Source organism: Ursus arctos, unplaced genomic scaffold (assembly GCF_023065955.2).
Source record: "Ursus arctos isolate Adak ecotype North America unplaced genomic scaffold, UrsArc2.0 scaffold_28, whole genome shotgun sequence".
Taxonomy (NCBI): Eukaryota; Metazoa; Chordata; class Mammalia; order Carnivora; family Ursidae; genus Ursus; species Ursus arctos.
In genome coordinates, this window is record NW_026622963.1 from 9,625,759 (window position 1) to 9,653,232 (window position 27,474).

The window sequence follows — 27,474 nt, forward strand, 5'->3', positions numbered from 1 at the left end:
CATGATCTCAAGGTCATTAGATCGAGCCCCACATAGGGCTCTGCGCTCAGCAGGGAGTCTGCCTGAGCTTCTCCCTCTCCCTCTGCCCCTCCCCCAGTTCGCACTCCCAAATAAATAAAATAAATCTTTAAAAAAAGACCACGTTCCCTGTCCTCACAGAGCAGATACTTCCCAGCAGTGCAGTCCAACAGAAACATCTGTGAGCCACAGGGACACTTCTCAGTTTTCTCGTAGTCACATTAGGTAGAAGTTAAGAGAAACAGGTGAGATTAACTTTCACAACATATTTTATTTGACCCAATATATCCAAAACATTTTCATTTCCAAGTGTAATCACTGAAACAATGTTATTAATAATTTTTTTCCCTATTACACCTTCAATATCCATTATGTCTTTTAGACTTATGGCACCTCTCAGTTCAGATGAGCCACGTCCCAAGTGTTCGGGAGTTTTTGAAGAATGTCGTTCCGGAGGAAATCTGTCACTGATCTCAGGAGAAAGAAATGCCGCCATTGATTAGTAATGTCTGCTGTGGGCATGAGTCAGCCCCCTGAGCTGGGTAAAGTTGCAGGCCACGTTAGCCCACATGTTCTAGGTTATGGGCCCAACCCGAAGCATGTGTTCACCCTGCCTGAGCCCTCCGAGCCCATCCACTGGCCCAACCTGACTGAACTGCCAGTGTGGGAGGCCAGGCCTTCGGGAACTTTATTCAGGTGCTGGCCCGGCAGTCCTGGCACGCGCACCATCCTTCAGAAAGGCACCCGCACGCCAACGGGACAAGTGCTTCCCGGGTGTGGCTCTGGGCTCTTTCCTCTCGCGTGGGCTGGCCTGTGGCCACTGGCGACCCTGGGAATGTGGTTTTGTTTTTGTTTTCTTCCCAAGGACTCTTCCTCCCAGAGTTAACCAATATCAACATAAAAGTGTTTCCTGAGCCTGAGTTAGCCGTGTCAGCCCTATTCCAGCCCACAGACCTCCTGGCCGGAACCCCAGCTGGGAGGGCCCCGTCCAGACAATGAGAGGCTAAAATTGGGCCACGGAGGCGGCTGGAAATGGCTGGGGATGCGAGAAGGGCGTGAGCTTGGGGTGAGGCAGGCGGGGATGACGTGTGGGCACTGGAGGCCCCCATCAAGCCCTGATCGTCTTCACCATCATTAGACTCATCATCACCCTCCCCCTGCTCAAAATCCTTCGATGGCTCCCTAGTACCTGCAGGACGAAGATCGAGGGCCTTAGCTCCCAGGAGCTGGCAGTGACGGAGTCATGCGATCGCACTTCCAGATACTCGCTCCTCTTTTACCCATGGATTCAACAAGAATGTGCTGCAGGCACTGTTCTAGGTGCTAGAGACTCAGCTGTCACCCAAACTGGCAAAAGACTCCCTGCCTTCCCGGAGCTCACACTACTGCAGCCAAGCCCGGGACGCTGTAGGCCCTGGTACATCCCCAGGCCTTCGCAGATGCTATTCCCTCTTCTTCAGGGATTTCTCCACTCTAGGGACTTCTATTGTCCCCTAAGGCCCCCTCAAACCACCGCATAACCACCACCATGGGCTGGGTAAGTGCTTCCCAGGATCATCACCGTCCAGCCCCACTTCTGCCTCCCCTGCCAGGCTTCGAGGGTCTCAGGGGCAGGGGCTGTGCCTTCCTTAGCCAAGGACCCTGGAGCCTGACTCACCCTAAGTCTCCATCTGCCCCCTCCCCAACCCACAGCTCACGACCAAGCAGGCCCAGGCATCAGTGGTGCTAGTGGAAGGGACGGTTCTGGACTCTTCTGAAGAACTCAAAGTCGTTGTGAAATCTCTACCTGGGATCATGCTACTCCTGGCATTCCAGGGGACAGACTCACAAGAACGAAGGTCGTAGGGGACTGAAGGAGACCAGGGTAGAGAAGGCAGGGATGTGCGGGGCTGTAAATGGCGGTTAAGGACATCAGGCAGCAGAGAGACTAGATGGCAGCGGCCTTCCTGCAGCGGAGATAGGACAGCAGGAGGCGGAGCCACCAGGGTAAACCTTAGTGGCCCTTTTGGGTCAGAAAGGAGTCTCCCATTCCTTCTAGCTTCCCTAGCGGAGCTGAGCTTTGGTGTTTAACAGTCTTAACTCCCTATTTTGCCCAACCCCTCCTCCCCTCCAGGTGGCAGGGGGTGATGCAAAGAAAGAAGGCAGAAGGACGGGCCTGGCTCCTGCCCGCAGCCTGGCCCCCAAGGGGCTGATGTTGGTGCCCTGATATCATGGGGGATCTCCATGCCTCCAGGCCCAGCCAAACGGTCCTGATGGTCCATCACCATCCAGGACCCACTGTGTTTCTTGCCCACGGGGGGAAAACAGGTCAGGAGCCTTGTGCCTGGCCTGGCCTCTCCCCGCCGCCTCATTTACATGGATTTACAGGGTCTCATTTCATGCCTCACTGCGCACGGCTTCCTCCTGCCCAGCCTCTGCTGGCGCCTCTATCGAGACAAAGGAGTGTGTTCTGTCCCTCCAGTCTTCTCCCAGAGGCCCATCCGGGTACCGAGAGCATCCCGGCTGGAAAGAGGGAGACTGCTGAAGTCCAGAGAGAGCAGGGACCTCGCTGGAAGCCACCCAGCCGTCGAGGCGGGGGCGGGGCTTGGTCCCACACTTTCTCCACTAGCTGCCCGTAACACCCACTCCTTCCTGCCTTTCCCCCACCACGGGGCAGGTGGGCTTCCTGAGGGGTGAGCTCTGCTGCTACTGCTGCTTGGCTGTGAGCTGGGAAACAGACAAGGCCAAGACATAGACGCTGAGGTCCCTCCAAGACAAAGGAAGTTGGTCTCAGAACAGAACTGCACGCAAGAAGGGGCCCCACACGGGGGAAGGCGAGGTCTGCCCAGATCACGAGGGCAACAGCGGACCCACATCTCTGCCCCCAGCCCAGGGCTCTTCTGGGTCCCCCCAGACTCCCAGACTCCTGGCCTCAAGCGCCTGCTGTTGCCTTGGTCATCCTGGGGAGGCTGGGTGTGGGGAGGAGAGAACCAGGCAGAATCTTCAGTTGGGGGACTGGCCCAAGAAAGCACAGGTCAGACTGACAGGGAGGGGGTGCCATGGGTGGGGGTGATTCTAGTTTTGTGGGTTTCCGCCAGAGCCACCCGGAAGCTGGGCTCAGACTCAGAGAGAAGAACTGTCCCAAATCTGCCACGTCCCCCTTTCCCGCAGTTATTGCTCAGGACAGTCTTCCACCCAAAAGGCCTGTGTCCCTCCCGCAAGGGGCAGGAGAGGAAGGAACAAACGGGAGGCGAGGCCCCAGGAGGCCTCCAGTTTCCCTCCTCTCTGCATCCTTCCCTCTGGGCGCCCCCATTCCTGGTCCTGCCCTCGGTCTGGCCCACTATCCCTCTGAACAGCCTCCTAACTCCCCTCCCTGCCCCCCACCCCAGCCTCAGGGGCCCTTCTCATCCATCCTTCTGGGTTCTGAAACCTGTGCGCTTTATCTTAGCCGGAGCTCAAGAGTTTCCAAGGCACAGATCCCACCCCGGCCCTCATCGCCACCCCGGGGGCTGAAAAGCCAAACTCAGGGTCTAGCACACAAAGCCTGCACCCCGCCTACCAGTCCCCCCTTGCTCACCAGCCAGCCCCTTTGCATGCAGCCCTCACCCAGGCCCCGGCCCTGCGTGGCAGGCCAGGCTGGAGGGAGTACTTCATCTCCACTTGGGCACCACCTCCGGCGGCCCTCCAGCCTTCTGCACACATACTTCCATCACCACGCATTTGTGCCACCGGGGTCTCCCTCCCAGCGTGGGCCCCCGGAGGGCAGGGGGGCCTGAGGCTGTTGCTAGCCTGGCCAGGCCAGGCCTCTCAGGAGAGTGGTGGGAGGTGGAGCCTGGGGGGAGAGGAAGGCCAGCTCCCCGAGGTGTGAGGAGAGGAGGCAGAAGCTGCCTGGGTTCCAGTCGACAGCCTGACAGGACATGCACTGCTCGGGAGGTGTGGGTCCAGATCCGGTTCCTGCCTCTCCCTAGCTACGAGCTCTCCTGAGGGCTTCCTGGGCTCCAAGGACAGAGACGGTAAGTGTGTGAGGCTCACACAGGCAGGAGGTACTGAGCCCTGCACAGGAGCCCCCCACCCCCTCCCCTGGCCGGGATGGCTTTGCAGGCAAGGAGCAGGCACAGGTAAATAAATAGTTTGTTTATTAGTAATATGTTACATTATTAAAGTGCATTGAGAAGAGATGCAGGGGCCAAAGCTGGAAGGCCGCCGGCCCCAGGCCCTGCCCTGGGCTGGCCAGACGCAGCCAGAGAAGGGCCCAGCTCTCTGCTGAAATCCATGGACAGGGCTGGGAGCGGAGCCACGCCCCTGGAGAGCTTGGCCCAGGCTGTCCCCACCGGAATTCACAGTTTAGCCTAAGTTATAACATGTCCTGAGCTGAAGGTGGGAGACTAGGAGCATGGAAGCACAGCCCCTGGGGAAGGGGGCTGAGGGGAGGGGAGGGGACCCCCCGCCCCCCAACCCCCAATGCCAAGGGCAGAGTCCTGGAACCTCCCCCTGAGGACCCGGCTCCTCCTTCTATATGAATGTGGTGAACCTAGGGCTCAGTTTCTCCTTCATTCTCCCCTGTCTCCCTCACCCTACCCCCTCCCATAATTGCCCCCCATACCGGGGGACTGGGACCATGTTCCCCTCAGACTGGGATCCCAGGGCAGAGCCAGCTCATGCCACTCTCCGCGAACCCATGCCTGTCCCTAGATTCTTATCCTGTCCCCGGAGCCTCAGACTGGGAACCCCCACCCCAGCCCATGTCTTCCCCAGTCCCTCCCCGTCCCACCCCACCCCCAGCATGTAGTTTTGGTATTTTCATACAGATGCAGTCAGAATTAGCTATACATGAAATAAGCCTAACATAAAAATAGAGCTTTTTCCGTCCTTCCGTCCGGAAAGCAAACATCCTTCAATAAACATGCAAGGCCACTGCCTGCTGGGACCCAGCGCCGATGAGGGAGCCTCAGAAGGCAGCCCTGGGCCTACAGGAACAGCGGCCACCCCTGGCCACGGCAGGAGGGAGGAGGAGGGGGTGGTTTGGGTACGGAGAGTCCTGAAGGACTCAGGCCTCAGCCCCAAGGTCCAGAGCCGGGGTCCCAGCTTCCCTCTCCAAATCCCACTCTCTGGCCCACGGGCTCTTGGGCTGGGAACATCACTGCGTTCAGTCAAGTCTGAGGAGGAGTGTTCGAAAAGTAGTCTCCAGAAGATTAAGTCTGAAGTCATCAACACCCCAGCTTCACGGCAGCGCCTTCCTTCCACGGCCCCCAGCCCCGGCGCCCCACTCGGGCCCAGCAGCCGCCTGCGGCTGGCCGTCTCCAGGCCTGGTGTCCTTCACCGGGATATGCAGTCCCCCTGGAAGAAGCAGCGGGCCAGGAGCTCGCCGGGCCCGGCCGTCTCTGGATGGGAGACTCTTCTCGTGCCCCTGAGGCTGTAGGAACCCACGCCATGCCCAGCCCCAGGAGGCCCTAGTGGACCAGCAGGCCAAGAGCGAGCGTGGGCAGGACACCCAGCCAGAGGGAGGTGGCCAGGGCCCGGGCGCGGCCCAGCAAGTGCTCGGCCGTGGCGCCGTCCTCGGGCAGCAGCTCCCAGTGCTGAGCCTCACGGAAGTAGGAGCCCTCCTGGGCCTCGCAGCGGTAGTGGCCATACTGGCGGGCTGTGAGGTTCTCAATGAACAGGATGCAGTTGGGGCTCTGGTGGCCCGGCTCGCAGCTCTGCTCCACGTTCTCCTCGTGGCGCCAGGAGTACGTGGCATGACGGGACTCCATGGGGCAGCTCAGGTAGTAACGAGAGTTCCGAGCCAGGGAGACCTTCTGCAGGGGCGCCTTGTCTGGAGAGGGATGGGGGAGGCAGCCGTGAGGAGGGGGCCGAGGGCTCCCGAGGCAGCTGTGTTCTCCCCTGCTGACCAGGCCTCCAGGGCCAACGCTCCTAAATGAACACGGTGCCCCACCTCCTCCCGACTCTCCCCTGCCTCCCTCACCATTCCCCTCTCCACAACCAGCCCATACCGACGGGGGCCCCCTCCTCAGGACTGTCCTGCCCCATCTGCCTGGGGCCCCCAGGACCAGGCCATGTCTCCCTCAGATGGGGCTGTACCACCCTCAGCAGACAGGGGCCCCAGCAGGGCCAGATTGGCTACCTGGTTTGGGGTTGGGGCACTCCGTGTGTGGCTCTGCCGGATTAATGGACTGCAGCACTGGCCTGGAGTTGGAAGGTGGGGTGAGGCTAAGTGGACAGGAGGCCACAGGTCTGGCCCCTTCCCTGTCCTCACCCCCACCCGGAATCAGCTGCAGTGCCGTCCCCCCCCCCCCAGAGGAGGGCATGGCCCAGCACCTCTTGCGGCCCACCAACACCACCCCCACTCCTGTGTTCACCTGCCCCCAAGGGACAAGGGATCCGGGCCAACGTACCCTTGGGAGCTGTAGATAGAGACACAGCGGCCCTGGTCCCAGCCGCAGTAGGGGTCTCGGGCCATGAGGCAGCCATGGCAGCCCCCACCGTAGACCTCACACAGGTCCAGGGGCACCTGGCTCACCTCCCACTGGGAGCTCACATACAGCTTCCGCTGGAAGGAGAGCAGGACTCAGGTCAGCTCAGGGCCCCCGGCCCCAATACTCATTTCTAAGTCACCAGGCCAGCCCTGCCTTGGCAGGCCCTGGGGCCCAGAGGCTCTTAAAAGGACATGCAAATCACATGCAAAGGAGCTCTGGCCTGCGGCACCGGCTAGCCCCATGGGCTGCAGCGGGGTGGGGAGGCTCACCCGCTCGGTGTCCAGCGACAGGGCCTGGATGGCGGCCGGGTGGTGAAAGGGCTGGATCTCCATGATGTTGAAGACGAGGCTGCGTTCCCGCTCCTCCGACTCCACCACCTTGTGGATGGTGCCCCTGTCTGTGGGTGAGGGGCAGAGGGTCAGCGGGCCGGTGGGCGGGAGTTCCACCACAGAGCCGGGCAGCCTCCCTCTAGGCTGGGCCAAGCGGGAAAGACGCATGGGGGAGGGCTAGGCAGTCAGGGCTCAGGCGGGGGTCACAGCACTGGGGTGGGGCGGGGTGAGGAGAGTAGGACTGGAGAGGGATGTGGAAGCCTGAGGACGACTAGGGAGCTTTGTAGGCTGGGCCACAGAGGCCATCCCAGGAGGCCCAAGGCTCCCCAAGGCCACAGGGGCAGCTGGGCCATGAAGAAAGGAACCGGCTGTCCTCAGTGCGGTGTGGGGCCTCTGTGCGTTAGCCTTGCGCACTGTCTAATCCTCCACACTCTTAAGAGGTGGGTATTACCTTCCCAATTCCGGGACGAGGAAATGAGGCTCAGAAAGGCCAAGCAACTTAGCTCAAGGTCACATAGCCGGGGACTGGAACCCAGAGTCGTCAGAACCCCACCCCTCAGCTTCTATGACTCCCCTGCTTCCTGGACTCTTTGGGGATGTTTGCTTTAAATAAACTTTTCATTTTGGAATATTTTTAGCTTTACAGAAAAGTTGCAAAGATAGTACAGAGTTCCCGAATACCCTTCACCCAGTTTCCCCCAATGTGAACATCTTACGTAACTGTGGTACATGGTCACAATGAAGCAACTGACACTGGGACATTACTATCACCTCAACGACAGACTTTATTTGGATTTCTTGGGTTTTTCCACTAATGTCCTTTGTCTGTTCCAGGATCCAATCTAGGACTCCACATTGCACTTAATCTTTGGGGATTTTTTAAATTTTTATAAAATCTTTGATCTGAAAAGGACCTCAGATGCCACATAGAGATTCCCAAGGTCAGAACCAGGCTGCCTGCCTCCAAGGCCATGCTGTGTCCATTCATACCTGTCAGGGACTAATGGGCATTCTGACCCCTGGGTTCTCCCATTCCCACCTCACCTGCTGTCCCAGTTTCTAGAATAGCCTACCTCCCTCTCCCTCCTTCCCAATTTCCCAGGGCATCACTTGCCCCAAAAAAGCAGTCAGATGATCAGATGATCACCCACTTAGGACTTTCCTCTATGTGGCTATGTTCCCCCTCTGCGGGCTCCGAGATGTGACCAGATGCTCCTTTGTCCTGACTAGCCCCCAGCCTCGCTGCTGCCTTCACGCCCACACCTGCTCACTCCCCTCCATCGCCTCCACGGCAGCCCCTGAGTGCCTCCCATAGCTTCTCCCAGGTGTGAGAGCCTCCCACTCTCTGCAGAGGGCTCTGAAAGTTCTATTTCTTATCTGGCCCCAATCCTTCCTGCTGCAGACTCCAAAATGGTACCTCTCCAATGGCCCTCACGGAGACACCAGGACAAATGCCTCACTATTCAAGTGCGCTCACCTCCCAGATCTGCAGGAGGGGAGCTCACGGCCCCACCCAGCTTTCCTTGTCCTGTCTCCTGCTCTCAGTCCTTCCTCTCCTGCACCCCAGTGCCCTGCCGTCCCCCCCGGCTGACCACAGCAGGTAGGCCAGCCACCACTGAGCAGAGCAAAGACAGGGGCCTGTGGGTACAGCCAGGATGAATGGAGGAGGAAAGAAGTGAGGGCTCAGGACCTAGAAGCCAGGCCCCTTGGGGAATTCCTCTCCCCGAGGCTTCCAGGAGTCAAACAACCACAGAGATCACTATGGCCCCGAGAAAGCCATAAGGTGAAGCAATAGCAGAAAGCCACATGGCAGGGGAGGTATTGAGGGTGGGTGCCTGAGGCCCTGACCATGTGGCCCCAGAGGTGCTAGGCCCCTGGGGAGACGCTGCCCTTTCTCATGGCCCCACCACTCGGTCTCAAGGAAGGCCTGCGGCCCCCGGCAACACTGACCTCCACGCCTGCTCCCAGGAGCCCCTTTGCCCACAGACTGGGACCAAGAAGATGCCAAAAACTCAGCTCGGGGCTGGCTCCTCCACAGCTGTTGGCTTCCCAGAATACAGGGGTATCTCCCAAGGCATTCCCCCCAGCTTCTGGGGTCAGCAAAACCCTGACCCCCATGGAAGCCCCTCGGTGGTCCTCTGCACGACTCCACAAAGGGGGGCAGGGAGCCTGGGTGGCTCAGTCGGTTAAGCATCTGCCTTCAGCTCAGGTCACGATCGCAGGGTCCTGGGATGGAGCCCCACATCCAGCTCCCTGTTCAGCTGGGAGCCTGCTTCTCCCTCTGCCTCTGCCACTCTCCCTGCTTGTGCTCTCTTGTGCTCTCTCGCGCGCAAATATATAAAATATTTTTTTAAAAGAGACAGAGAGAGACTCTGCAAAGGCTCTGCTTTTTGGAAGTCCTTCCTCATGTCACACTAAATTCTTGGCTCCCACATCAAATGTTTCCCCTCACCTGCATAGTCCCACAGACAGGGAGAGAATCCAACTTCCTCATTCTGCCTGGCAGGGACCCGCGGGATACCAGTGACCCGCTCCTTCCTCCTGACTTTCCAGTTTCCTTCCTACCATCTTCCCAGGGTCCGACATCTGGACTACACCCAGCTTTGCTCAGACTTGCTACATTTCTGCTTCTGAATGCTCACACTTGCTCTTCTCCCATCCTAGGATACCCTCTTCCCCTCCCTCTGCCCCCACCTCCTCCAAGAAGCCCTCCCTGCCTGACTCTTCCACAGCCACACATACTAACCCCTGACAGCTCTCGGTCCATCAATTCTTCCTTCCAGGTATAAAGATCCAACCGCAAGTTAGTTGTATTATTCTTTATGCCTTTCAGATCCATTTTTACAAGGCAGGCCGGAAGGCCCCAGGGCGGCCCCTCACCTGTGGTCAGGTAAAGCACGTGGAAGGTCTCCCCGCCGCTGGCCTGCATGCGGTGCACAGCCACTTTCTGGTAGTGGTACTTCGAGTGGAACAGTGGCGTCTTCAAAGGCCCCATGGGCTCCACCCTCTGCGCCACCTCAGGGTGGCTGTCAGCCACCTGGAAGGTCTCCGTGGGGATGGGCTGCCGGTCTGGGAGACACTGTGCAAGAGGACAGGTCCAGGTTAGCGGCGCGGCTGGGAGGTGGGGCTGACGCCTGGGCCATGGTGGGGGGTCAGCCTACCTTGCCAGGCCGAGGGTTGGGAAGGCTCGTATGGTAGCCCTTGAGTGAGGAAGTACGGAAGACCTTGTCGATGTCCCCAAGCGAGTACACACAGACGGCTGAGTAGTTCCTGGGGGACACAGAAACTGCCTCACTGGGGGGCCAGGGACCCCCACACACACACACACCCCCACTCACCCAGGCCAGACCAGCACCAGACAGGGACATAACCAAGCCCCCCCCCCCAACCCCCCGTGAACTCTGTGAGGACAGGGACTATCCTGGGAGTCAAGCCCAGTGCCTAAGATTATCAAACGCCAGTGAAGGAAGGAGGGAGGGACAGTAGGGGGGAAGGAAGGAGGGAAGAGGGAAGGAGGGAAGAGGGAAGGGAGAGAGGCAAGTTCAACCACATTTCTTTCTGCTGCCATCGAAAACCCCAACCTGTGTTCTGTGACAGAATCACCAAGGGCAGAGGCCAACCCCGGGGCCGGAGCATTCCAGCTGGGCCGTCCTCCAACCTCCCTGGGCCCAGCGGCAGCCTGCTGCTGCCAGAGGAGGCCAGACTCCTCGGAGGCTGGGTCTCCCCGCACAGGAACATCAGAGCAGGGGCTTGGCCTCCCCACCCCGTCCCACAGCTCTCCCCGCACACTACCCAACCGGCACTCTCGCCTGCCTTGTTTTCAATCAACGGGAGTGATTAAGAGGTGTGAATGATCAGGTGTGGGCAGAGCCTGAGCGGGTGTGATAGCACCCGGCACCCTAAGTGGCCTCGGCCGCCTCTTCCCAGCGCCCCGGCACCCACTCTGAGCACACAGCCGCTGGACTCACGGGCACAGGTGTGGCCATAAGCACGCATACGGCGCGTGCGCGCGCACCCGTGTGCACAGACTCCCAAATGTACCAGCGCCCGCATCTCCCTGAGCACGGGCGATCCCCCACCCCAGGCCCAGCAACAGCCCCGTCCTGTGACCCTGGATGCCCTGCTCATGCCACATGAGCCCTCTCCTCCGCAGCGCCCAAGCCTTCTGATGCCCACTGGCCACTTCCCCGACGCCGGCCCTGGCCCCGGCGAGGGTCACTCACCAAGGGTTGGAGAAAACGCCATAGACTCGAGTGTCCCTCCACTGGCCGTTGGGGTCAGGGAGCAGAAAGACGTCCTGCAACCTGTTGAAGTTCTTGTTCGTGGCCACGTCGCTGCACACCAGCATGGCCTTCAGGAAGGTGTTCCACTTGGAGACCGACAGGGAACTCTCGCCACCCTGGTCCCCCTGGAAGGGTGAGGAGGAGGGAGAGGCCCCTGAGCCCCTGCCCCGGCTGCCGGGCTTCGGAGCAGGCACGGAAGCTCCGAGAAGGGGGCGTGACCTGCCAGGTGCCCAGGCACAGCTGCCTGTCCTCTCCGGCCGGGTGCTGGGGCCGGGCTCCCGCCGCGGGCCTGGCTGACCCAGGGCACAGGGCCAGCAGTGGGGACGCGCAGGCTACAGCGGCCTGGTCCCCATGGAGCAGGCCAGCTCAGATGCGCATTTGCCCGCCCGCACACACACACGCTCACACACGTGCCACAGACGCACATCATAGCTCCTTCACACGGGAAACAAACACATGTAAACGTACTGCCACACTCACGAACACACTCGAACACATTGCACATGAAACCACGCATGCCCACGAGCCCAACCACCTTCGCCCACTCACAGATGCACAGACCCCCCCCGCCATGCACACACATTCGCTCCACAGTCCCACACCCAGCCTCATTCACACATCTCACACGCTCCTTCATACAAACACGTATGACACCTGACCCAGGTGTGTTTTCACACATTCGCTCACTCCTGTGCAGGCACAGACACACACTCTTGTCCACTCAGCCACCCGCTCACCCTGCACAGCTGGGCCACGCGGGACACGTTGAGAGGGGCCTCGGGGTTTTTATCAGGATTGTCCTCCCGGAAGAAGTAATAGATTTTGTCATCATAGGCCTGGTCTTGGTGCACAATGGTAGCCTTGATGAACTGGGGGTCTGCCAGAGACACGGGCAAACGGGTGTGAGGTTGGGAGTCTGCTCAGAGGACCCACCGCTGTGCGCACCCACCCTGTGTGCACGTGAGCACACACACACCCCGAGTCTCTACAAACAAACCCAGGGCAAATCAGACCTAGAAGAAAAGTCAGAACATCAGGTCCAATAGCCCAAGGGACCTGAGACTCTGCACCCCCACCCCACACCTGTTTTGCCCTCTCCTGCAAAGATGTCATCGGCCCAAGAGCAATGACTTCATGCCTGGGGACTGGGGGGAGGTCCCTGGGGGCCCCTATGTCACTTCTGCCTAATTGGCAGAGCCCTAATGAGGAGGGAGGAGGTGTTGCCCCCACATGAGCTCAGCAGAGAGATACGCTATGGCTCTTGGGGAGCCCGTGCTGGGTCTGCGGCTTCCTCCGTTTTGCTCCCAGAGTGTTCTGGGCCCATTCTGCCTCCACACCATTGTCTCTGCTGTTCCCCTGCTCCCTTACAGGTCAAACTCCTCAGCTCTGGCTACTCAGGCCCCCGGTTTCTTGAGTGGGCTGGGCTCCAGCGGCCTTCGGGGAGCCCTCCAGGGGAACAGGAGGACCCCATCCACCACCCTGGGCATTCACACCCCTCCAGCCCCTTCCAGCCCAGCCGGAGCCTGATTTACTCTGCATGACGGTATCACTGGTGTACAGCTCGATCTCGCCCTGGATGCGGCGGAACCGGGGGATCTTCCCGTTGTATTCCTGCTTCCGGATTGTGGAGTACACCTCGTCCCCTGGGCATGGGGGGAGGGCCATGGGTAAGGGCAGACAGCTCCTGGAAGTCCCTCCTCCGAGACTGGGCCACTGGACATGGAGCTGACCACCCTCCCCCAGCCCAAGGCAGCAGCCCTACCGTCAAACAGAACCAGCGAGTTCTCATCCGGGCTGAAGGGGGCATAGCCTCTCCTCTCGCCAAGTGACTCCACGGTGCCATTCACCTGGGGGAGACCAAGTAGGGTCAGACAGCCATGTGACGCCACGGCCACTGCCTCCCACGGGCGCCAGCTTCCCAGCCAGGGTCCCCCTCCTCTCAGGGACTCTATATAAGGTGAGGCCAGCCTCAGAGTCCGCCCAGCTCCTTCCCAACACGGAGGGCGGAAGCCCACTCAGACAAGACTGGGCTAACCAGGTCCACGGGGAGGGGCCTTCTCACCAGTCTCCAGCAGCTGGGGCGCCGGGCATTGGTGCCGCAGATGAGCAGACCCCCCCCCTGCCTCTCCAGGAGTGTGATGTAGTTCTCGCAGTCCTGCCAGGGAGAAGGGGAAGGAGACAGGTTGGCTGGAGGCCCCGGCAGGCCTAAACAGTAGGACCCTCAGCCCTGGGGAAGGAGGCATCAGAAGTGTGAGTACAGGAGGCACCCTCCAAGGGAGAGCCCAGAGGGGATGCTGCTGACTCCAACCCCCCAAGAACAGAGTAAGGGCAGAGAGGCCTTGGAGAAGGACCATGTCTCCCCCTCAGAACTGGGAATCCTGAGGCAAGGTTACCTCTCTCCTCCCAGACATGGCTCCCAAGGCAGGGCCATGCCTCCTTCCTCAGACTCTCAGGGACTCCTGTCCCTTTTCCAAGGAAGTCAGCCTCCTCTCTGTATTACTTCTCCCCCACTCACCCGCTTGTCCAGGCAGGACCCCTTCGTGGAGCCAATGTTCACCTGGGGGGGAGGGGAAAGCATCAGTCCGCTCTGTCAAGGCAAGATGCCTGTAAGTACTTCCCATGCATCCTTAGGATGGGCTCATCTTATAGACGAGGGCTCTGAGAGGCTGAGTGATTTACCCAAGATCACACAGACTGTTTGGCCTGATACCCGGAGCCAAAGCCCAGGGCCAGAAATCTCTGAAGACAGGGGCCATGGGGTTCTGGAGCCCAGCTTCCTGTCCAGGTCTCCCGCAGCAGCACTAGCCACTTGGCCTGGGGGGCTAGCTCTAGGCCTTTCTCCACGCCGCCCCAATATCCACGCCAATCTGGGCTACCTTTAGGGAGCCTCTCCCAGGCCATATATGGGATATAATAGAGAGTGGACCGTTTAGGAAGAGGGCTAACTCCCATGGATTCCCTGAGACCCCTCACCAAGGCCAGAGGGGAGACAAGGAGAGAAATGGGCGGAGGAGGAAGGGAAGGGCTCAGCTCTGATCCTGGGGCCCACAGAGGGATCCAGGCAGAGGGGTCTAGGCTCACCGTGCGCACGGAGGCATTCTTGCCCTCGGGGAAGTCGAAGAGATAGACCTTGCCACGTCCGCCCACCCACACGGAGGAGCTGCCCGGCTCGTGGAAAAGCACTGTGTGAGGCTCTGCCAGGCCAAAGTCAACCCAGTCCTGTCCTGCGCGGCCTGGGGAAGAGGCAATTGGCAGAAACGTTGAGGCTGGGCCCTGGGCAGGAAGAGCCTGCCCCCACCCCCCGCCAGGCACATCAGCACCTGCCTGACAACTAGGGTTTGGGTCAGGACTAGGGCAGTACCAGGACTCAGAGCCATGAGTGGGAGAAGCGAAGGGTCCCCTGCTAGGGTCCAGCAACCAGCTGTCCTCGCCCCAGAGCCACAACCCCTATCCTACAATATGTGTAACCTCTGCATGAGGGCGGGATTTAGGGGCCCCCTGGGGAAAACAGACCCCTCTGCCCCCAGCCAACATACACACACACACACACACACACACGCACACACACACACCGCACACACAGTCTGTTACTCCTAAGAAGCTGGGCTCAGGCTTGGGGACTTGACCAGGACTCCCCTGGCTTTGGTCTGTGAGGCTCACCACTGCCAGGACAGAGCCAGCGGCTACCTCAATCCCCTGAGGGTAGCAGGGCCTCAAAGCAGCCCACTTAGAGTCAAGGTTCCCAGGGATCACTTTGGTCAGAACCCCAACCCCTCCTTTGGGAAGCCCTCTCCAACCCTTCCTGGCCTACCCAGCCCCTTAGTGAGCAGACCAGCTTAGATCAGAGCTAGAAAGGAATCTGAGCCCCCACTCGTCCCCATTTCTATAGATGGGAAAATGGAAGTCCAGAAGGAGGCAGCCCAAGGTCACAGGGTCAGTAGCAGGTGCTGAATGACACCCCACACCGCAGCCCCCCCAGCTACACTCAGTGGCCTGGCCTGCTCTGGACTGGTTTCACAGGGGTGCGGCTGGCCCCGGCGGGGGATGATCGGCCCTCCCTCCGCAGCAGCTCTGGGTCAGGGAGCCCTTCACAGACCACAGCCTGGGCCTTTAAGCAGAAGGGCTGACCAGGGCAATTTTGCCCAGAAAAGAAACTGTCTGTAGCCACTACCTCCAGGGAGAAGATGTCTCATCTCCGGTGACATTGCTGAGGTCGGCCCGGTTGCAGGACTAAATTACAGAGATGGGACGGCCTGTGGCTGGGCCCCCCGCAAGCAGCCCCAGCTAGTGTCTCCCCGCCCCGACCAGCTTGGGGCTCACCCCAGAACTCGGCCCGACTGCTGTTTACTCAGCTGCAGCAAATTCAGGGGCAGCCACCTTCCCAGGGACACTGAACAGGACACAGCCCAGCCGGCACAGAAGAGCGTTGCCATGTCCTTGTGTCTGCCCCGGGGCCCTCTCATTGCCATAGGAGCCAACCCTACTGATTCTGCATCCAACAGGGGCGCACCTTGTCACTCACACCCGCGTTCCCTTCCCTTAGGCTACCGCCCTGCACAGTCAGGTCAAACCTGGAAGTGGGATAGTCTCAATCTTCACCTCCGTTTTGGCCTGGCTCACAGCACAGAGGAGAAACTCAGGGCCCCCGGGGGACACGCTAGCCCAAGGTCACGCCAGGAGGGAAGACGACTGGCTCACAGTATCCGTGCTCAGAGGTGCCAGCTCCGCAGGCCACCGAGAAGCACTGAGCTCACTGTCTTCAGCTTCCCCCGGCTCTCCTGGAGCGCTCCACGCACAGCCTGAGCAGCTCGGAGTGTCAGGGCTCACTGTCCCCCAGGCTCACCCGCTCAGCCCCAGCTGCGCAGGCCGGTGCTGGGAGCCCAGCTCTGCACTGGGTTGGGGGTGGAGTGCTGGCCAGGGCTCGGGCACCGCATGGCTGGCAGATCTCGGCGCCTGGGCTCCCCCGCCTTTCCAGTTGGGGTAAAATTAGAGTGCTAGGGTCAGCTGCCCGGCTCCCCTTTCACTGGCAGCCAGCCAGGGATCCAGACAGTCTGCGGCTGCTCCCCCTTCCACTCCCCTAGCCAGCCGTGGCCAGGAAAGGCTGCATGTCTGCATCTGGAGATGGGCTGGGGCCTGAGAGCTGAAGCCCCCAGAAGCCTACGCCTCAAACCACCCCGGCCTCAGAGGAGGGGCCCGCAAGGCCAACCACATCTCTGGGAGCGGGGAAAGAGGCACCAGAGTGCTCCCCGGGGACAGCTTTTTTCTGGGGGTGGCAGTCCTGGGGAGTCAAGCCTGATGGGAGACGCATGGCCTGGCCTTGGAGAGCCAGATGTGAGGAGGAGATGCGGCCCTACACTGAAATCCAGACAGAGTGAGACAGCGACCCGGAAGCAAGCTTCCCTGAATCGCGTGCAGAACTGTCCCGGTGCAGAACTCAGGGCTGCTCGCAAAGTATCTTGGAGCACACAAAGGGAGGGAGGGCGAGGGCTGCCCGCAGCGGGGCTGCAGCGTGGCGGGCTACCGCCCCAGGCCCAGGGCAGTCCCGCACGGATGTGCAAGCCTGAGTCCCATGCCCTTCAAATCCGGGCTGCAGCAGCCAGGGGTGGGTGAAGCAGGGACTGTTCGCCCCATTTTGCAGAAGAACACACAGGAGCCAGGCAGCATCGCCTCCCTTGACCCCCAAGCTCCCGCCCCTCCCCACCCTGTGCCTGGTGATGTGTATGGGTAGGACGGCACCAGCTCAGCCCCAGGACGAGGCTTTGGCCCATTCTCCACCCCAACCCCAGCCTGGCTCCCGAACTGCCCAAGGCCCTCAAAGGGCCTGATTGTGCCGGGGAAGTGTCTGAGCGGCAGCAGCTCGATGAATACATGAAAGGAAGCTTTGTTCAGGTTGCAGGAGCGGGGGCTGGGGGGCTCAGGGGCAGGAGGTCTGCCTGGAAGTGAAGGCAGCACCAAGCCTTCACAGCCAGGACCCGTGGCCCCATGGCACCATCAGAGAGAGCTGGGTCAGGGAGGGGGTGGCCTTCAAGGCTCTGCCCAGGCCGGGGCTGAGCAAGGCCAGAGCTTGCCCCTAAGAAGGCCCAGCCGGGTGAGCAAGTGTCACCTCCTTAAACGCGTCTTTTTGCTTCCCAGCGAATCCAAAGGGCTGGGGGAGGTGGATCAAAGCTAGATGGGTCGGGAACAGGCAGGAAAAGAATTCCAGACAAGGGCAAGAGCTGAGCCAAGGTGGGGAGGCTGACTGAATGGGGGGTACCTGGACCTAAGGGCCCTGAGCGTGACGGGGCAGGGAGCCCAAGGATACGGCACATCAGTCTGCAGTGCTGACCCCCCCTCCAGGCAGGGCTAGGATCGGGAGAGCCGCCCCTCTTCCAGCATCCCCCCTGCTCTCCTTGCCTGACCAGCCCCCTCTGCTTCCCATCCTGGATGTCTAAAAGGAGAACCGTCTGGCACCGTGTCTCCCCCCTCACTCCCCAGCCTGACGCATTAGTGGCTGACTAAGTGGTAGCTAAAAGCTCCCAGAATAACCAGGGGTTCGGGCAGGGGAGGGGGCTCGGGGCCCAGGGGGAGGGCATGGCCCCAAAGGTGGGCCAAGACACCAGACCCCCACCCCCATGTGATTCTGAGCCAATCCTTGCTCCTTCCAGACCGAGAAAGAGCACACTCAGGCTGCTCTATACCCATCTGGCCTCCATGGTCCTGACTTGCCATACTCCTGATGGCAGCAGGAGCCGCAGGGCCTGGCCCCAGCCAGAGAGGAAGGTCACGAAGATGGCTGGGTGTGGAAGGCAAGATGCCATTGGAAAGAATCAGACCTGATTGCTCTTATGGCCGCCACCCTCCCACCACTATCCCAGTGGCCTAATGGCTGGAGCAAGTGTGGACCCCCAGAGGGTGGGTTTTCTTAAAGCTGGCTGGCCTGGAGGGGAATCGTTCCTCCTCTCCTTCACTCTGGGTGCTGTCACCATCTGGTCCTGTCCCCACATCCTCATTGCTTACGAAAGAGAGGGGCAGCCCAAGAGGAGTGTAGGAATGGGGGCTGGAACATAGGGGGTGATGTTATCCATGAAGGCAGCAACAAGGGACAGGCCCCGTGGTCTGGCCCGGGCAGGGACAGGCTTCCAACCTGGCCCACTGACCCAAAAGGCCTTGAATGCTAACCTCAAGGAGCCCTTTGAAAGTGGGCATTGAGGCAGGCTCTAAGAATGGTAGGAATGTGGGCACCCAGCAGGGAGTGCCTGAGTCAGGCAGCCAGGGAGGCCCAGGCATGGGGCAGGAGCCAGGCCAACCTCAGACTGGGGACCCAGCCACATCCTCCCACCCTGCACCCCACCCTGCATTGCCAGGCCCACCTCACACCCTCTCCGACCACACACACCTGGCTGAGAAAGAGGAGGCAGGGCCCATGTGTGACCCAGGAATCAGGGTGCAGCCTCTCCACCCTTTGCAAGCTATACCCCACAGGTCAAGGTGGAAGGGAGAGGATCTGAACAACCACTGAGCCCAGACAGGCTGTGTCACTGGCCCAAGGAACCAGAGGTAGGGCCAAGCCACAGCGCAGGGCTTCTGGTACCCATCCCCAGCTCCAGCCCTCCAGGACCACATCGAAGACCTCCCCGAGAGCCTCTTGATTTACAAAACACTGTACTTCTCTACTTCCCTGGGTCATCTCCTGTTCCCCTTCCTTCCCTCCCTTGCCCACTAGGTGAAAACTTGCTGCGCTGAAGGGACACATCCTCCCACCCACCAAGGCCAGCTATGGGTGGGAGGGGAGCATGCCTCACGTGTGGGCTCAGCCCCGGCTCCAGGAAAGCCTATGCTTCCTTTGGCAGCCAGGTGGCTGGTTGGTTTGACCAGGGCCTTCCCGGGTTCGGTTTCCTTCTCTGTGGATTGAAGGGGCTGGTACCTGCTAAGGTCTAGGTTTTATGACCCAATCTTTGTTCTAAGGACAAATCACAGTACTGAGTTCATGGGTCATTTGGGGGAAGTGTGGGATTATGAGTCCTGGAAAAGTCACAAACAGCTTTTTGAATGGAGGTGGGAACAGCAGAAGAAGCCAACATCCCCCTCTACCTCCATCAACTAGCCTGCAAATTCCCCAACCACCCTGCAAAGAAGGCAGGACAAGTGTCTGTACCCCATTTTATAGACAGGAAAACTCAGCCCCCCCCCAAATCAGCAAGGGCTGTGTGCTCCCTGCACTGTCCCACTGTGCTCAAAGGACCACAAGCCTGGCTAGGGGGGGGGGGGGAGTGGTGGTGGAGACAAGCGGGGGCAAAGGCTTTGGAGGAAGGGGCAGCGTGGACGGCAAGCTGTGGGGGCACTGGACTGAGCCAGACTCGGGGGACTCAGGGAGGGAAGGCTGACCCCGAGGCCCACATGGAGCAGGGAGGAGTCCCCAAGGCCTAGGGAAGGCAGGAAACCCAGGATGGACAGCACGTCCTGCCCACCTTCCGTCTGGTCTTCAGCCCAGCAGGTTCTAAAAGCCCCAGAGTGAGGTCGAGGTCAATGAGTGGCTCCGTCAAAGGAGAGGACGGGCAGAAGGGCAGGGCCTGTCCTTGGGCCCAGAGCCAGGGCAGAGGTGGGGGAGAAGGCAGAGCATGGCTTCACCACCCCAGTGGAGGAACAGAAGGCTCCCCAGCTCAGCCTTAGCCTGGGCCGGCGGGGAGGGTGGGGGTAGGCAAGGGCATCCCGCCAGCATAGCTGGTGAGGGAGAGCGGGCAGAGGCCGGGCTGCGCAGGGTTGCATCTCTCCAGAAATCAGAGCTGCCGAAGGAGGAGGTCAACAGCAATGGCGACAGAGACGTCCCTACCACCTCACCCTTCCACTGCACTTCCTCTGTGCCAGGCTCTAGTCTCAGGGACTTTTATATACATTAACTCCCTTAATCATCGCTGAACTCTTCTAAGGCGGGTTCTCTCATTCCCCGCATTCTACAGTGAGGGCATTGAGACACAGAGGACTCGAGCACCTTGCCCAGGATCACACCGCTATCGAGTGGTGGAGTGGAGGTTGGGGCTCAGGCAGAGTGATTCTGGAATCCGTGCTCATAGCACTGCGCCCTGTAGAAGGGCCCTTGGAAGCTTCCAAGCCAGTGCCTCCCACACAAAAGAGAAGACTGGGGACCAGAGAGGGTGGAGCCTGGTCAGAGGCCTCTTGGCACATGAAGGCCTGACCTCTATCCACGATGCCCTAAAGAGGGTATGCAAAAGTGAGCGTGGGTGTGCAGGCCTGAGGCATGAGGAGTACGGGGCGGGTAGGAATCTGGGGGTGCAGCACAGCACTGAGTGCTGGCCAGCATGACTGATTAGGAAGATAAATCTCTTGAGATCTCTGTCCAAAACAGAAAACACTGTGCGGCCTGGGGTCGACCACAGTGAAGGGCAGGATACGCTCATGAACCCTCCTTTACTATCTGCCCAGCCAGGTTTCTACCCAACCAGCACCTGCCAAGAACACTTGCCTCCACCCCTGACTCCTCAGCTCAAGAACCCACCATGGCTCCCACATGCCTATCCCAGCAGGGCCCTCCCCCTCTGCCTGGCAGTCGAGGCCCATCTCTGCTCCTCTCTGCCGCAGCTCTTTTCCTCCTCCTCACCTTTGCTTGTGCTCTCCTTTCCCGTGATTGCCCTTTCCCCTTCTGTCTGTGCACATGGTCTTACCTGTCCTTGAACACCTGGCCTCCACCCCCCTGGCTTTAGGAAGTGTTCCAATTGCTTCAGCCCTCACACTCCTCCCTCTGACCTCGTGCTACACACCATCTGGCAGACACCATCTTCTCTCAGACCACACTGTCTGGTGGGATCTTGCCTCGACAGTGGGGTCCTTAAGGTGAAGGCCACACCCCCTCTCACTCCATGGGCCCTGTCAAGCCAAGGCTAACGTTGGGCAAGTAAGGACAGCTCAGATAGTAGGGAGGGGCGGACAGGGACAGTAGGGCAAACTGCCGTGCCAGAGGAGCAGACATCTTGGAACAGGTTCCTGGGCTACTGACAGGGCACCGAGTTTATCGAGGTGACCTTCCTTCCTCACTAGGCTGGGCGAAGGCCCTGGGCCCAGAAGATAAACAGCATGAGTGGTTCTCCATGCCCCACTTTGTCCCCACCCCATGCACCTGCCCTTCGCTCTCGCCTGGCTCTTCCCCTCCCCGGGACATCTCCCCAGTTGTGCCACCCCGCACTGACCTGTCCTGCTCTCACCTCCTGTCACAGTCCTCGGCTATAACTACAGGTTCCGGATCTCTCAGATGCCCTCCCTAACCAGGCAGCAGGCCCACCTCTCCAGGCACCTGTGTGCTCCCCAAGGGCAAACCCAAGCCTTCTCCTGCTCTCTCCCCTAGAGTTGCTGAGCACGGACGGACCCAGGCCCGGGGGCAGGTGCTGGCCGCCCTCCACAATGAGAGCTGCCCCTGAGGGTGTTAGCACGGAGCCCGAGCCCCTGATGGCAAGCAAGGGGTGCAGGAGGCAGGGCAGGATCAGCCTAATCCCAGGCTGCCTTGACGGTTAAACCCAGATTAGCCCAAGCCGTGACACAGATCAACCTGCCCTCAAGACCTGAGGCCCAGCTGCCCTGAGGAAAAGACCAGAAGAGGCACACGGAGCTGGCCCAATCCAAGGTCCCAAAGGGAGAATGGTCACGGCCGGTGGGGCTTCTGGGAGCAGACAGCACTGGGGCAGGAACAATCGGGGCTCAGCTCAGCTGGCCAAGGAGGAAAGGGCTCAGTGAGCCCCAAGCCTGGGGAAGGAGCATGTAAGCAGGCAGACAGGTAGAGGGAGGCCAATAGCTGAGGCCAGGAGCAGGCTTGGGCGGAAGATACAGCCCTGGTCCCAGCTCTGCCTGTGTCATTGGATGACCTTGGGCCAGTCCCTGTCATCTCTGGCCTCAGTTTCCCCCATCTGTGGCATATGCGGTTGGCCCAGCTGATCTCTGACATCTGTCTTCTGATGTCCTAAGCTCTGCCCCATCAGGCTGTGGGCTGCAGTCATCCAAGGTTTCTTGGAGGAAGTGAGACAGAAATGGCAGAAAGGAGGAGAAGGGTGATGGGGGTGACAACCAGCAGGGCAGCAGCCCCAAGGCAGGAAAACGTGTGTGCTGGGGAGAGGTGAAGACAGCTGTATGGGAGATAAGGGGAGTGCAGGGCCTGGCCACCAGGCAGCACTGGGGAAAGTAGTAACTCCGTTGCCGCGTGTTCTAGGTGAACCATTCAGCACAGTGTCGTGGAAGGACGGAGGGGCCACAAGGGGACAGATCCCCTGGTCCCTTGTGGCCTGGACCAGCTAGGAGAGGGGGACGCACATGTTCTCTGACAGGGAGGCCAATAAGGAACCACCATCCTCCAGGCTCTGGGAGGACCCCTTCCCCCCCTACCCTGGGAGGGAGGAGGCTTCTGGGGGCAGGCAGGCCTGGCCAAAAAAGGAAACTAAGAGAAGGGGAAGCTTTCCGGCCCCAAACCTACCAACCAGAGTAGAGGAAGTATGGTCAGTCTCTTGTGACATAGCCAGACGCTGCGTGGTGGCTAAAATGAGGGACACAGGGCTGGGTGGGGGTGGAGGACAAGACGTCAGCTGGGACCTCAGCTGTCAACTCCAGGGCTACCCACACCCACCACTGCCCCCTTGCTGGCTGCTGGACCCCTGCCCCTGGTCCGAGCCTCGGCTCACCACCTACACATTAGGGCCTTGGCCTGGCACTTCGCAAAGAGGGGTGCCCAGTTGTCCCTGTTTCTCCTGAGGGATGGAATGAGAGAGGGGTGCACAACTTATACAAGCACGCCCACCTCCGGCCCTCACCTAGCCCACTCCCCCCAGTCCCACTAGCCCAAGGAGTGATCTCCCCCCGCTAAGGAGGTGAAGGTTCCTGGAAGGGGAAGCTGGTCACAGGAAGGGCATCTGCCCCTCCCCCACCAACAATGCGTAGATGGTGCCAGCGGACTCTTCCCCACCATGGAGAGTCTCTGCTGAGATACAGCCTGCCTCATCTGGAGAACCCTGCAGTCAGGAGTTAGGCAGAAAGCTCCAGTCTCCCCCAGCCGAGCCCTAGCTTCCCATTAGGGAGCTATGACACTCAGGAGGCCTCCCCTGCCAGCCATGGTCCTTCCTCCCACTGGCTATGTAAGGTCAAGTGGCCCAACTCAGATGTCCCCTCCTTCAAGAAACCCTCCTGGAGCCCCCAAGCCCTGGCTTACTCAATATCTCCTTCCTGGGGTACCCACTCAGCTCCTCTCCTCTCCCTGGTCCTAGTTGCAAGTTTTTGGGTCTGAAATCCTGTCACACCAGGTACTTCCTCCTGTCCCTCCCCTCCCCAGCTGGCTTCTACTCCTCCTGCCTTCCCAACTTACCACCTCTTCCAGGAAGCCCTCCCTGATTGGGCAGACTGGGTTAGGTACCTCCTCAAACCCCCCCCCATAGCTGCCCTCTGTTATGGGCCCTGCCACATTTTATTGTAACCAAAGGTTGACCTTCTTGTCTGTCTCCCCATCTACACTAAGAAGTCTACAAACCTGTCTACTTTCTCATCCCTGAGTCCCTGAGCCCTGCCCTAGGACCAATACAAGGCTGGCCCCAGCAAATGTCAAATGTCAAACATGCTACATTACAATGCCACCTTTGAGACTACAAACTAATGAACCACTTCCCCCAGCAGGTCTCAGCCTTCAGCTTATGAGACAGAAAGATAGGAAAGAAAACAAAACTCGAGGATTTCCCCTGACTTCCCAGGTTTCGATTTCTCCTCAATGCTAAGGTTTGAACCGGCCACCACAGCCTCTGCTCATCCCAGAGAGGCAGGAGTCCCAGGGGATCCGTGCTCTGGTAAGTATAAGCTCCCCCCCCCCCCACCTGCTTTGGACATCTGAGGAAGCTGAGCCTCAGAAAAAGGCAAGTACCCATCCAGAGTCACACAGAAAATCAGGTCAGAGCTAGGACCAGAGCCGGGCTCCTGACCTCTGCTCTCTTTCCCCCACACCTTGGATGTCTTAGGCCTATGCCCGCATCCACCACACCTCAGCCTGCTCTCAGAATCGTCACTCTCCAGGATGGAGGGGCCACACAGCTTGGCCGGACGCTGCCAGTGACATCACCGAGTAGCTCTCCCAGCTCAGGAAACCCCCTCTCTCCTCCTGGGAATTGCCCCCCTTCCCTGGTTCTGCAGGGGGAGTTCACCTTGAAGGTGATGAGCACATCTAAGTCCCCAAGGGGGCAAGGATTTCCACTGGAAATGCTGATGCTTGGGGAGCCCCAGCTGTGACCTCATCCCCTGGAGGAGGTGACAATAACCCCCTGCCCTGGGGAGTCGCCCCATAATGGCTCCCCCAGCAGCCACCAAGTCAACAATAACATCCTGTTGTTTAATTGGACAAGAGAGAGCACAGAACCGGCTGGGCAAGTGGAGACAGCAGACTGGGCTCTCTTTCTCACTGTGGACATGCTGGCTCCCCTCCGATCTTGGAGGTCAGGACCTTCCTGGGCTTCTCCATCTCCTCCAAACAGGGATAGCATGAGAGAGGAGTGCTCAGCTTACACAAGCATGCCAACTGCCTGCTCTCACCTGCAACCCTCTAGTCCCTGATGGCAGGGAGGTCAGGCCCACACTTTGCATCCATGACTGGTCCATGTGTCACTGATGCCCTCGGAGGACAATCTCCAGAGCCCTTCCTAATCTGGCGAGCTCTGAGGGTCAGAGACAGGTGCAGAGTTCAAGGGCACCCAGCAGGTCAGTGCTGGCACATCCGTCTCTCTCCGGGCCAGGCCTTCATCAGGCTAGAGAGGCATCTACCTCCCCAACAAGTGCGGGCTGGGTATCTCCCCAGAACTTTCTGACCTAATCTTTCCCTGAGGCTTAGGAATCTAAGCAACACAAAATAAATGAAAGAGAAGAACTGTCCATACCTATTCCAGTCCCCACACCTGTCCTGGCTGAAAACTAACACCCCAGGCTCTGCGTCAGAGAAAAGTGCCTCCAGAAACACCATTATCTTTGGTCTGGTCATTGGTGGAGGCCCACCCTCACAGCACCCCACCCCCTGGAAGACAGGGACCTAGGTCTACAGCAAGGCTGGAAGGTCCTTTTCTCAGCCTACTCCCTGATTTGCCCTGCCCAAAACCATTCCTGTCCGACTGCCATGTGTCACCCCACAGGAAACAGGAGGCAGCTGTCAGCCAGGCATACCATCACCAGCTGGTGGTCCTGGGGGAGAGGTTGATGGCAGGGTCTGTCTGGCCAGTGGGGCACCTGGCACTGGCAAAGATGAGCGAAGACTGCCTTTGGACAAGATAGGTGAGGGGGTGGCAGATCCCAGTAGGGATCAATAGTGCATTACCAAGCAGAGGGCATGGCCAGTGCGAGCCAGGGTGGTACAGTCGTGAACTGTGTGCAGTGGAAAGAGAGGTGGAGCTGGGTTAGGAGCTTTGAAAGTGGGTAAGAGGACTGAAAGCATCTTTAAATAGCCCCAGGGTGGGGACTAAGTGCCCTGGATGTGGAGGTTCACATTAAGTGCTAAGAAGTGGCTGTGCATTAAGTATGGGGGGAGGGGGCTTAGGAAGACTTGGGGGTAGGGGCAAGCAGAGCCAAATGCAAGGGGTTTGGTGCGGCGGGGGGGGGATCCCAGAACACTCAGATATGGCCACATGTGCTCTTCAGAGTGCCCAAATGCTGTGCTGTCCAGGACAGCCAAGAGGACTGACGCAAGGCAAAGATACTGGGAATGCAGAGAAAGCCTGGGCTGAAGCTGATATGAGTGAGGGGTGTGCAGGTATCCACCATCCACAGACGACCAGAGGTCCAGCTTCCTGCTCTACTCCCACCAGGAATACCTCTGGCTGGGTAGCAGAGCTGGCCCCCAAAGTTCCTCCTTTATGGCCAAAAAATTGCCTAAATCCTTCTCCCCTCCCTAACTCAGAACTAGCCCTGGTCCTGTGCCAGATCAGAGTCCCCAGTCTGCACTGTGAGCTCACACGCTGCAGAGTGACCTTGGGCAAGTCACATTCATTCCCTCCGCTGCAGCTGCAGATCGGGCCACTCGTTTTGTGTGTGGGATTTTTTTCCGCTCTCTGCTAAGAATACCTGCCCCAGATAATGCTCAGGCTCCGGCAATTCCTGCAAACCGCATCAGGCATCAAAGGCTCCCGGCAGGGCCAGACCAGACCAGTCCCCCAACCCCCACGAAGAGTCCACCACCACCACAGGGGGGCCGCAGTGCCGCCAAATTTGGGGGACAGAGCCCTGTCGGTCTAGGGGCGGGGAAGCATTTGTGTGCAATGCAGGGGAGGGAAGCTCACTCCCTCGCGGCAGAAAGCCTCAAACCCCATCTAGCCCGCTTTCTGACCCATTGTACAGGGCTCTAAAGTGAGGCGCCCCTGGGGGAGACTCTGGTCCCCCAGGTTCACATATCCATCGCGGCCTAAAAGCTGCACTCCCGCCCCAGATCCGCCGCCTGGGGGTCCCAACGACCGCGCCCCACCCAACGGGCACTGCCCCCCACGCTGGCGCCGATTCCTGGTGACAACTGCCACGTGCGGACAAGGGGGGAGCGGCCGGTCCCGGCATTGCAGAGGCAGCGCCCGGGTGCCCCAAGGCTCCGCACCGCACCGTGGCCGGGCTCACCACAGGGTGCCCACCCCTTTACCCGGCCCGCACTCTGGGCCGGGGCGGGGGCGGGGGCAGGCAGCGGGGTCTTTGTTCCCGCAGCCGGAGCGCAGCGGCGGCGGCAAGGGGTCCGCGCCCCCCTTGCCGGCCCAGCCTGCGCCCCGCGCGACAGCGGAGCCCGCCGCTGAAGAAGAGGAGACCTGGGTGGGGGGTCCCGGCCGAAGAAAGGGTCCTGTACAGAGGTTCTGGGGCTGAAGGACCGAGAACGCCCCTCGGCCGAGAGAAGGGCCCTCTCCCTCCCCTGCGCCCCGGCGCTGCGGTTCCCGGCTGGGGGCGGACTTGGAGCGACTTAGCCGGGGCTCCGGCCCCCGCCGCTCGCTCACCGCAGCGTTACAGCCCGCTCCGGCGTGCCTGCGCGCACACTCACACACTCACCCAGACCCACACGCTCCCCGCGGGGACAGCCCGGGACCCGCAGAGCCGCGCACGCACTCCCTCCGGGGCCCGCACACTCCGCACTCGCCCCGCGCGGCGTCCGATCCCGTGCCCCACCGGCCGCGCGGCGCCACCTACCTTTCCAGACAGCGGAGATGCGGGGTCCGCTCTTCGGGTGGCCTTGGGTGGCGGCGGCCGTCCAAAGCAGCAGCAGCAGCCGCAGCGGGAGCCGGGACAGAGCCAGCGGGCCGGGGACGCGGGCGCGCGGGGCGCCAAGGGAGGCGCATCCAGGCGGAAGCGGTGTCATCCCGCAGCCCGGGAGCGACAGCGGCGAGCAGCCTAGACTGAGCCAGCGCCCCACCAAAAGCAGAGCTAAGG

At 60.1% G+C, this 27,474-nt stretch overlaps 1 protein-coding gene across 1 annotated transcript; it reads right to left on the reverse strand.

Moving 5' to 3' along the window:
* Window positions 1–4,116: 4,116 nt before the first annotated feature.
* Window positions 4,117–27,458, reverse strand: SEMA7A (semaphorin 7A (John Milton Hagen blood group)). The gene is made up of 14 exons (XM_026478509.3): window positions 27,235–27,458; window positions 14,164–14,315; window positions 13,598–13,639; window positions 13,145–13,237; window positions 12,845–12,929; window positions 12,615–12,725; window positions 11,820–11,959; window positions 11,023–11,207; window positions 9,961–10,069; window positions 9,680–9,878; window positions 6,740–6,867; window positions 6,390–6,544; window positions 6,119–6,180; window positions 4,117–5,809 (listed from the first exon to the last, which is right to left on the reverse strand). Exons 1-14 carry the CDS (start codon window positions 27,401–27,403, stop codon window positions 5,448–5,450), a joined length of 1,992 nt encoding a protein of 663 aa, XP_026334294.2. The 5' UTR covers window positions 27,404–27,458; the 3' UTR covers window positions 4,117–5,447.
* Window positions 27,459–27,474: the final 16 nt, after the last annotated feature.

What these genes read in the sequence shown, in the direction of transcription:
- SEMA7A (XM_026478509.3), bottom strand. Translation starts at nt 27,403, where the DNA reads ATGACACCGCTTCCGCCTGGATGCGCCTCCCTTGGCGCCCCGCGCGCC. An exon ending in GCGTGGCCCAGCTGTGCAGG is followed by an intron (nt 11,208 to 11,819) that starts GTGAGCGGGTGG and finishes TCACCCTTCCAG; the next exon opens with GGGGACCAGGGTGGCGAGAG. An exon ending in CCAACCCTCGGCCTGGCAAG is followed by an intron (nt 9,879 to 9,960) that starts GTAGGCTGACCC and finishes CCTCTTGCACAG; the next exon opens with TGTCTCCCAGACCGGCAGCC.